The sequence below is a fragment of the Astatotilapia calliptera genome, chromosome 20, assembly GCF_964374335.1.
Source record: "Astatotilapia calliptera chromosome 20, fAstCal68.1, whole genome shotgun sequence".
Taxonomy (NCBI): domain Eukaryota; kingdom Metazoa; phylum Chordata; class Actinopteri; order Cichliformes; family Cichlidae; genus Astatotilapia; species Astatotilapia calliptera.
In genome coordinates this window covers 5,093,238-5,104,880 of record NC_137441.1, presented here as the reverse complement: position 1 = coordinate 5,104,880, position 11,643 = coordinate 5,093,238, and the positions used below count along the sequence as shown (strand labels likewise).

Sequence of the window (11,643 nt, the reverse complement as noted above, 5' to 3'; positions counted from 1 at the left end):
GTAGGTGAGTTGCAGATGGATCTCACTGCTTTATACAATGAAACAGCAGCCAGTTAAATAAGATTAGTTAACTCCAAACACTGTTTTGGAAGATAAAAAAAGTTTCAAGAAAATGTAAAATGAAACCATAAATAAATGGACAAAAAAAACCCTGTGAAAGTAGAGGAGTGTGGGTTTGAGGGAGGGACCACAACAAGAAACGAAAGTTAGAAGTTCCTGGTTTGCAAACGGAGAAGAAAGAGAAGCAGCATTAACCATTAAGCCGTCAGAACCTGGAGATGAAACTCTGTCACATTTTGATCTGCTTCATCTTCCTCTGTGAGTAAATTCTTCTTATTTCTTATTTATAAAGATGTTTGCAGGTTTTGCGCTACATCAGAAATAGTGCTGAAAGCAGAAGCCAAGGTTGTCTGTAAGTCAATGTCCACCACTGTTCTCACAGAGCAGATGAAAGCCTGCATTCATACTGGTAAAGGTTTAACAGTCAATGGAAATGACAGAATTACAGCATAGTTTGTTGAGATTAAGACATACCCCGCCTCCTCGAGTTGACAGGTGTGCCAAGGTAAGTATCCCCGTCAGAATTTGTTTCCCTTACGTCGGAGCATTCGGTGTGGACGGAGAGCGGATCCAATTGCCTCCGCCTCCATTACATTACCGTTTAGTTTGTTGGATGATTTCAATAAAGCAAGGATATTTTGACTGATAATTATTTGTATCCTTCTCTAACTGTACTGTACAAAGAGCTAAAACGTCCAAAATTTCAGAAGTAATAACTCATTATTAGAGGTGTTTGTGATCTAAAAGCCCAGTGCGCGCTCCCGAAGCAGGGGAAACAAATTCTGTCGGGGATATCTACCTTGACACGTCACCTGGTTAGCAGCTGCTTTCAGACCGACAGCAGCTCGTTTGTGTTCAGAGTGCTGCTTCCTTCTTTTCCAAACCACTAAACCACATTTAGAGCTTGTAAGGAAACAACCTTATCATTGAGTTCAGGAGGAACAGCACAGCTTTAATGTTAACGGAATGAAAACTCTGAATATTAAGTAACTATTTCAAAAACCTCAAAGCAGATCAAGATCTTAATACAAACAAATAAGAGGTCAGTTTTCAAGCTTTTAACTGAGCGGTTCTTCAGCAGATGGCTTGTACCGATGTCAGGAAGAACCAGGATGATTTTGTTCAAATGAAAAATACAAAGAGAGTGAATTTAAATGAACTACTTTAAATTGTTTTGTTCAATTAGAGAGAATAATTATCTGTTTCAGTTTAATTTAATACAATATTTAAAATCAAATGCAGTGTTTACAGGAAGTTGGTAACTGATTGTTCATATTTTCTACAGACCTGCAGGATGGAAACACTGGACTTGCCAACGCTGAAACTCTCGTCTATGAAAGACTGGAAGGAGGAAACATCACAGTCGAATGTCAATTTTATTTCCCAGGAAGTACGATGTTGTTCTGCAAAGACAAATGTGAAAAAGCAAACGTTCTCATTGAAACAGCTGATTACACAGCTCAGAGCGGCAGATACAGCATTACATTTGTAAAAAAGAATTTACTGTTAAAGGATATTGTGTACGTGAGCATCACACAGCTGAACAAGTCTGATTCAGGATGGTACAGGTGCACACTGGACAGAACTTTACAACCATGTGATTTTCAGCTTGTCATCACAGGAGGTGAGTAAAGAAATGTATTCATGTCCCTGAAGATGTGAACTTCTCACTGACCACAGTTACTTTTCTTTCAATAACCTACATGTGTCATATTTACACTACAAGTTTAGTTCAATGAGTTGTGCTGTAAACACACATTAACCTCTATTACTCACATGCAGACAGAAAACCTGCTTCAAGCAGGATTGTGATTATTCTGATTTTTCCTTGTTCACAGCTTCAGACACTCCAACACCTCATGAGCCTTTATCAACATCAACATTTCTCCTGTCGGCCTCCACAACAACAACAACAACAACACAGCATGTGAACGTCAGTTCAGGAAGCTTCACAGCTTCATCAGCCTCCTCTGAAGTCTCCAGACAGCCTCAAACAGCTGCAGGTTCAGGTACATCGTATATGCATGTGGGTGTGAGTGTGGATCCGTCACTATGTTTATCAAAAAAATACAAACCTCATGGAAGAAGGGGTCTGATTTATTCCTATAAGTATGAATAGAAACAGACACATTGGAGAAATACACAACTCAGAAGTAAAAGATAAAAGTATTTAAATTAAAATAGATTTAAAGTATCAAAAGTAAAAATTCCAGATTCGCTGCAGGATGAGGTATATTATTTTTGTTTATTTAAACATTTTTCTTGTTATTCCATCTTATTGTACCCTCATTATAGCTTGAACGAAATTTATATAATTCTTTATTTGAGTATGTTTTGTAATATTAAGCTACAGAAGTGAAGTTATAAAATAAATGTACTGCAGTAAAGATCAGACACGGGGCCATTTACATAAAAAGGGAAAGACCAACTCTGAATCGAGGAGGGGGCCTAAGGCTACATCTGTCACCATCTTACAATGCTGTGATTGCAGCCATTGCCAACTCTCTGTGAATGGTACTCATGGCCATTGATCAGTGGTTGTTGATCAATGGTCAATGGGATTTTATCAATGGGCATTCAGTGGTGCTAGTTTCAGTCATTGTGCAAGTGTACTTTTTATAAGATTGGGGAATCCTGCAGTCAGCTGAGACTGAAGAAGTCACTTGGATGAGTGACGAAACGTTTCTCCCACTAAAAACACGACGTCCAGATGAACAGAATTAACCTCTGGGGTGGCGCCAGTGTCCGGCAGCCTCGCCTCTGTCAGTGCGCCCCAGGGCGGCTGTGGCTACAACGTAGCTGCCATCACCAGTGTGTGAATGGGTGGATGACTGGATGTGTAAAGCGCTTTGGGGTCCTTAGGGACTAGTAAAGCGCTATACAAATACAGGCCATTTAGCATTTTTTTTTATCTGTGGTTGGTTGAATGACTGAGACTTTGTTTCACAAATGCATTTATTACATATCACATATTTAGAGTGTAACAGCATAAAATCTGTTCTATTACGTTTCAGATAAGCTGCTTCATGTGACTCTGATTCTGGTCGCTATGATCACCATCTTATCAGCAGCTTTGCTGATTTTCTACAAGAACAGGAAGATTAAACTAAAAGGTGAGCCTGTAGTAAACAAATTCATCTCTTCATTCCACAACATGACCGGCATGCAGGTTCATTTCCTGGAGATTAACCCTAAACTTAATGTTAAGCCAAACCTTTATAATATATTGTGTAATATTTATTATGGGGACTTTTTATTGCAAAATGTGAAAGTGTAAATAACTTTATGCTTTAATAATAAAAGTAACAAGAAAATCTGAAAGGAATCGAAAGCCCTGTGACACGGTCATTGGTTGCAGTTTACTTCAAATCAGTCATTGTTTAATGATTTCAGTTCTTTTTCCTCATACTGTTCAGTTCTTTGAGTTCTGTTACTGTGTCACTTAATGTGACATAAATACAGATGTTTATTTTTTGCATGTTTTTCAGGACCTATGAAAACTGATCATGCTGACATCTCACAGGTGGGTTTTAGGAGTTATGAGTGACCTGAGCTTCATTACTACTTGATTAGGATCAATCAGCCAGTTTGTTCTCTTTCTCCAGGCCAACTGGCTTTATGGAAACATCACAGAGGATGAAGCTCAGAACCGTGTAACTCCTGTGCGGGTGTCTTCAGTTTATGACTACCCCGAAGGCTCGCAACCAGATGGAGTTGAAAACCAAGAGCTCTACAGCCTCGCCACCGCTCCTCAGAACACAGTAAATAGAATCATGGTTTGATTTTAAACTCTGGCATCAGAAACAATGATCGGTGCAACATTTTGGGCAGTAAAGTAATTCACTAGCTGTCTTGATCGATCTGTTATACTGTCTCTTATATTATAGTGATTTACTACATGCAAAAAGTTGCTGTTTGATTCCAGGCAGAAACAGAAATTGCTTCAGGAAGAGCAGCAGATGTAAAACTAAATCAAAACTCTAAAAAACTCTAAATCAAACCATGCAGCCTTGTGACAAATCAGCAGCAGAAATGACCAATGACAGTTAAACAGTGCAGTGATGGATCTTTTGTTAAAACAGCAGAGTGGAAGCTCACAGGCTTGTGCTGGTATCCGTTTCTGTAGCATAAGTAAAATAGATTTCTATTTTAAATCACTCTTACTTTATCAACAAGATGAAGGTAAACTTTTTTTAAGAGTTCACAAATTTAGTCTATTTTTTAACCTACATGTACAAAAATTATCTTCTGTCTGGTAGTATCTCTAAATGTTCATGTAATTACAAATTCATTTTTAAGATTCTGAAGCTTGATGCCACCTTTTTATTTCAGGCTACAGATGACATGAATGATGCTGATTACACTGAAGTGGATTTTTCCCACATTCCTTCCTCCAACAGCGCCCCCTGTGGTAATATATGTGACACTGTCTACTGTATACCTGCGATTTATGCCAATCACCCCAACGTTGGTTCACCTCCTCTGTACTCTACTGTTGAAATACATTAGATCTAATGCTGTGGATGGCACCTCAGTAGTCAGCAGGTGAACATAATTAGCCTTGGATAAATGCAATATTTTATGATAGTTACTCATTATTTAGCTTAAAAGATAACTAATTCACTTTTTTTTTCAAACTATGGTATTTCCCAATAATGTTATTGTCATAATTGACAGACAATTACATAAAATCATAATATTAGTGCTAGCTGGCGTTAGCCAGTACAATTCCGGCCACCTTTTTGTTCAAATATGGCCACTTGTGTTTACAGAAAAGAGAATAATGCATCATTAAAGACCTCAAAAAGCTGGTCCAACTTTTTATTTAAAAAAAATACTCTCTGTGAAGTTGTCTCTGTCTGTTACTCGATATAAATGGTAAATGGCCTGTATTTATATAGTGCTTTACTAGTCCCTAAGGACCCCAAAGCGCTTTACACATCCAGTCATCCACCCATTCACACACACATTCACACACTGGTGATGGCAAGCTACATTGTAGCCACAGCCACCCTGGGGCACACTGACAGAGGCGAGGCTGCCGGACACTGGCGCCACCGGGCCCTCTGACCACCACCAGTAGGCAACGGGTGAAGTGTTTTGCCCAGGGACACAATGACCGAGACTGTCCAAGCCGGGGCTCGAACCGGCAACCTTCCGATTACAAGGTGAACGCCCAACTCTTGAGCCACGATCGCCCATTTCTGGATTATATCCAGAAATGTTTGCCAACAGTCTATATTGAGAAGGATATTCTAACAACTTTACTGAATGCAGTGTGATATCCCAAATGGAAAAGATATATATAAATCTTATAACGTTTGTATCTGTCTTGTGTGAAACTTGTATGAAAAGCATACAAGAGTGAAAACAGATATAAGATCCCTTGAAAAATTATAAATGAAACTTGTATGTTTTGGATACTTACTAAAACAATATATGAAAGTAATGAGAAAGTGGACAATAAGTCCAGCTCATTTCCTCTAATCTATTCAGTCACAGAACATTTTATTGCAGGTTCACACAAGAATTTGAGGGATGAATTTAAATGTCATGTTATGTTGTCTTTTTCCACATGTATCCCGTGTGTGGATAAATGTCAGTGATGGATGTCTCTTATAATAGCAGCAGTAGTTCTGAGAAGATCTCTTTGTATCCTCCCAACCTTTAATACAAAATGAAATAAGAGCTGGTTGGAATGAAATTCTACAAACTGTTTAATAGATATTGGCCACAAATATAAGGTCCCAACAGTGTCACCGTAAAACTTCTTATTTATGTCATTTTACACTGAAAATGATGAATGTACTGAATTTACTGTATTAATTTAACAAATTTTATTTTGTTAAATTAAAAACAATATTATTATATTCATTTAAGCTATTGCATTTGCATATATATGTATATGTTTTATATCTGTTATTTATGTTTCACTGTGCTCAGCATTACAGTATTTTTTTAGGATGCAGTAAACTGTAAAACAATAATGCTGTTTAAATAACTGAACTGTAATAAATCAACTTTGTCTTGTGATCTGAGGTCAGCAGAGATTGAAGTTTACTGCCTCTACATCACAGCTAAGAGGTTTAACAGTCTTAATATCCAGCATTAGGTGATTAAAAATGATCAGAGGAAACTGTTTCCTGCTAATAAATCATTTCTATTCTTAATCAAAGATAAATCAAAATATAAGTTTGATCAATATGTAAATGAGAAATGTAGTTTGAGTAGTAGAAATGATGATATCTGAGAACTGTGTCACCGACTCTTTATGACCTGTATTTGTAAAGCGCTTTACTAAGGACCCCAAAGCGCTTTACACATCCAGTCATCCACCCATTCACACACACATTCACACACTGGTGATGGCAGCTACATTGTAGCCACAGCCACCCTGGGGCGCACTGACAGAGGCGAGGCTGCCGGACAGTGGCGCCACCGGGAGAAAAATTATTAAGTATTGTCATTGTTAAACACAGAACCATGATTTGTGGTTTTACTGATAGTAACACAGTCAGATAGACAGAGGGGATAAGGTGTGGGTGGACCTTGGATAATTAAATGTCAGCACCTTGATTGGATGGCTAAAATGTAAAGATGTGACATCCAGTGAAGGAAAGGGGAGAAAGGGTGAGTGGGTATAAAAGTGGGATGAAGAAGAGATTCTGAGTTCTTCCCTTTTGTCTTCTGTGAGATGAGCGGTTCAGACAATTGGATCTAAGAGGTTCACAGTTCAAATTCCAGCAGCGATGCTCGAGGGGAAACTGCAGTCCAACCTGTAAATGTGGAAAATTTTGTATTTTTTGGCTTTTCATCTGCTCATTTTTGCCTCTTTAGTTAATTCAGATGGATTTTCATTTACATTTATACTTCCACTGCCCAGTGGCTTTCCTGCTGAGTGATTATCATCAACTCAGAACATCAGGATAAGTGCATCTTCAGATCCAGGTGTGCTCATCCTTTCTCCAGCCTCTCCTCACCAAAGATAAGAGCAAAATCAGCGTTAGCTCAGGTAGATAAGTGAGTAGTAAGACAGTAAAAATCATCACTTAAACTATTAGATTTCTTTTTTGCTTTTGCTAAATTTCTTGCATAAAATTTCTTGCATTTAAAGTCTAAATTGTGGGCATTCACTTTCTAACCTTTTGTGAAACAGTAAAGTCTGAGTCGTATTCTTTATTAGCTCACAAAGCTCTTACAGGTTACCAGGTCAAGACTTTATAATCAGAGAGCACAACCAGACTACCTGTATAGGAGTTTTTTGTGCCATACTCGACAGTTGGGTGCTGGGTCATTGAACCCAAGACCCTGAAAAGTCAATAGTTGGCACCTGGACAGTTTTTGGACACTGAATCTGTGACCCTGCAGATCTACATTTGGTTTAGAGAAGAACGTTTTGGACACTGACGATCTTCCTGGGCTCTAACTGATTAACCCAAAAAGCTCAGACCCAGAGACATGTTGTTGTTGTTTTGTGAAAAAAAACATGAAGATTGGCAGGTTTAAAATTCTACATCTAGATGCAGTAACTATCATCCTAGTAAATATTAGAAATAACAGCCTAAATACAACATGTGAAAGGTTGAAAGAAATAATGAGACACTGCAGATAAACAGAGAAAGGATGAAGGTCAGGCGACAGCATAAATGCTGCACAGAGTCAATATCACACAGAAGATGATTTAGGAAGCTCATGTGTTGTTTCTTCTCTCAAGCCAAGTGTTATTTTCACTTTGTTGAAGTGTTAGAATATATTTCTGACTCCCTCAGTTCTGCTGTCTACAGCAAAGCTTTACTTCCTTTTATGTAGATACAGTTTAAATATATGATTCTGCTGCCTACGTGGTACATGGTGTTGTCGGTATAGCCCCCGGGAGTGTCGAACTCCAGGCCTCGAGGGCCGGTGTCCTGCAAGTTTTACATCTCAACCTGGATCAACACACCTGAATCAAATGATTAGTTCCTTGCCAGGCCTCTGGAAAACTTCAAGACATGTTGAGGAGGTAATTTAGCCATTTAAATGAGCTGTGTTTGATCAAGGACACATCTAAAACCTGAAGGACACCGGCCCTCGAGGCCTGGAGTTCGACACCTGTGGCCCAGACTGAGAGTAATTTATGATGTAAAATAAATGATGACTTGACCCTGACTTTAGTATATATATATTACTACTCAAGTACGAGTTTACATCCTGTATATAGTGCAGAAATAGCTGAGCTCAGTGAGTATGAAGTGTTTCTGCAGGTTCCTGTCATTGAAGGCTATAAAAATAATAAGTACTCAGCTACAAATCTTCCACTGGTGTGCTGACATCAGACTTTTGAGGCCTCAGTTTGGTTAAATATCTGTCACTTTGTGATACCGTGAAAACAAAAACATTGAGTGAAATGTGTTTCTAAGGTAGTTCATAAGCTGAAACTTTCAGGAGCTGTGATGTTAATAGTGCAGAAAAAGAAAAGAGGAAGTCCGTAGCCACAGCGAGTTTCTTCTGTTAACGTGGGAAATGCATTTGCGCTTTGTCTAAACGAGAAGGTCGCGGTTTAGTGCCCAGAAATGAGTCATCACCGGGGTGTGCTGAGTGTTAAAAGTTGAAACGATGACAATTAAAGAACTGTAACTAAAGACAATATTTTTGTGGTTTAATAATGCAGTCTATAAGGTATCAGGAGCTATCAAAGTCCTGTGTTTAACACCAAATAGTCAAATATTCATATTCATTCTATAAACTGCAGTGTTAGATCTTCATTTCTGTTCCTGTTATTAACCAGGTCAGTCTGGTCTGTGGTTTGCAGCCTAAGAACAGGCAGAGTTTCCTTCGTAAAAACAGAAAAACTGTCTTCTTTTCTGAGTCGACCCTAAAGGGGAAAGAGTGTGTAATTAGAACAACTGCAGTAAGACAGGGTTGCATTCCTCAGGGTGAGACGATATTTAACTGCAGACCATTACATTGTCTTGGGACACAGTGTTGATGTTTCTTAAAGAAGCAAACTAACTGCAGAAGGAAAGTAATTTAACTGGATGTCACAGCAGCAGAGACAATCACATCAGTGTTTGTCTCATCTGTTTTAGAGGAATCGCTGTACTAACAATAACCCCCATCACAGCTTTGTGTAAGAGGATCTCTGCTCTCTCTGAACGGCATGAAATGAGGGCGGAGAATTCAAAATACAGAAAATGTGTCTGAAGCACGATACATGATGTGACGGTCGAGGCAAATTTTACCACAATGTGGTGTTTGACTTCCTGTTTCTTTATGTCACAGCTGATCAGCTAATATGATACATGCAGATGAAACCAACGGCAAAAATGTAACATCTGTCTGCTGAGTGACTATTGTAATTAGGTCACCACAATTTTCTCATAGAGCCTTCAATATATAAAACACTGTGTGTAATACATGAAAGAATCCGCTGTGCTCCACAGAGGTTCGCCGTTCATTGTTTTATATATTGTGGTTTAATAATGACCACCACAAGGCGATAAAACTTGTTGGCTCTGATTTTGAACTCTTCAACCACAGCGAGATAAATATGTTAATAAAACATTTATCAGCTACAGCTCATCTTACAAACAGGAAACACAGACTTGATTTTCATCACATTGTGGCATTCATTAGAAAAGAAAAACAGCATTTACCCAAATCTTCTTCTTCATTTTACCACTCACTTAAAAATCACTAAAATGATCTCCTGACACCCCTGGTGCCACCCTCCACCATTTAAAAATGGTGCAGCTCATAGTGCAGAGCGGCTTTACGGATGCCTGTGATTGTGCCAGAGCACATTAGGAATCAACACCATGGACATTTCAGATTTAAACACAGTTGGTTGATTGTTCCACTCTGAAAATTGAATTAAGGTGAGTGTTATTAGCTCTCTGGGGTTGACGGACGTCGCACCTCCAAATCACATGACCGATATAAGCTGACACAGCCACAGGCTGCTTTCTGAAGCTTATATTGAAAAAGGGTTCATTACTCCAAGGTTTTCAACACAGTGCTCTTTGGTGACATCTGGTGGCCAAAAATATGAAGCGCAGAGCAAATTAAAATGAACTGCTTCATTGTGACTGTCCATTCTACCTGAGCTGATATCGGAATATCTCTGTGGTGCTTTGAACATGTATTTTTGGGGTGTAAAAAAATAACGTTATGTCTATATGTTTAATAAATCATTTTAATGAATAAACCTGTGACATGTTCTCCATTTGTTTGTGACTTCTTGACATTTGTAGACATGATAGATAAAAATACATCATATATAATAATGTGCAACCACAGGTGGGAAGTAACAAAGCACAGATACTTTGTTACTGTACTAAAGTACAGTTTTCAGTTATTTTTATTACTTTGACTCCCTACATTTTCAAAACAGGTTTTTCACTTTTGGTTTAACACATTTGGGTCAAAGTATTATTTTGTTACTGCCAGCTTTCAAACATCAAATCAATTCGAGCCTGAACAGAAGCACATGAAAGGCAATCTTGTTCGATGTTGCATAAAAAGAAATGACGTGTGCAAAGTCAGGGGTTAAAAGTAGGAAGGTATTTTGTTGTTGTTTTGTTCTGTTTTTGATTTGGTCTCAACAATGGAACGACTGCAGGTTTCCATGGTTGCGGTTAAGGTATTTGAGCATCTGACTAGCGTTACAAAAGAGGAGCAAGCATAAAGTGAGTGACTTGTTTTTTAAGTGTCAGGTAATTTCAAATGCAGCGTTTCAGTCAGCTCAACAAACATCAGCAAACACACAAACTGTTTGTGGAGTTTGTCTCACAGTGTGTTGCTAGCTAAAGGTCCAGCTGCTGTATTTCACATGTAGAAAAACTAAAGCTAACTTCACTCAGAGATGAAGAAAGATAAGAAAGACAGGAGAGGAAGAAGAGAACTTAGTTTTAAAGGGAAGGACTCCTCATATAAAGCTTACGTGTAAGTCCTCATGTTTTTAAATGTTGGGTCTGTACATGTGACATTATGTTTTTTCAGTATATATATCATGGTGCAAAACAAACTGAGGTAGTATAACTGTGTTATTTAAAGGCTGCATGAAAATCCTCAGTATGTTAGTGCAGGATCTGTACTGTGATGGACTTAGAGAACAGTGTTTGACTGGTGCACAGTGGCTGCGGTTTCATGGTCAGAGTAAGGTTGTATCAAGTTTAGCAGAGATGAATTGAAGTTAAGCTCATGATGCTTAGATTCATCCACTGAATTCCACTTTCATACAAACTTTATACCATCTAAAAAAAATACAGCATAAACAGTGTAGAGGATGCAAATCAGGCAGAACAACTCTGAAACATCTGCTCACATCCACAAAGAGCAGCAGGTTGGCTGATCACAGCCTGTGCACTAAGAAAATCCGCTGGAGCTTTCAGTAGAAATGATTGTGAGCTATGATTCTTTTCCTCTCACTGAACCATTACAACCAATGTTAGGGTTCCCCACCTGCTGAATCCACTTTAACCCCTGACTACATGTAACTGCCCCCAAAGGTTATTTTTTATGTTTGGTGTAGAATAAAGAGCCAAGCTTCAGCTGATGTTTAACCAGTAATTTAATCTCCTCTTCACCAGAAAACACAGAATA

At 38.5% G+C, this 11,643-nt stretch overlaps 1 protein-coding gene across 1 annotated transcript in view; it reads left to right on the top strand.

Moving 5' to 3' along the window:
- LOC113013450 (uncharacterized) overlaps positions 1-10,235 on the top strand; it is a 38,924-nt gene extending 28,689 nt beyond the window's left edge. The window contains exons 5-9 of the mRNA XM_080294441.1: positions 1,899-2,069; positions 3,075-3,173; positions 3,549-3,583; positions 3,666-3,821; positions 4,393-10,235. Coding sequence (XP_080150567.1) covers positions 1,899-2,069; positions 3,075-3,173; positions 3,549-3,583; positions 3,666-3,821; positions 4,393-4,569 — 638 coding nt within the window. The 3' untranslated portion in view covers positions 4,570-10,235. The remainder of the gene's footprint in view (positions 1-1,898; positions 2,070-3,074; positions 3,174-3,548; positions 3,584-3,665; positions 3,822-4,392) is intronic.
- The last annotated feature ends 1,408 nt before the right edge of the window (positions 10,236-11,643 follow it).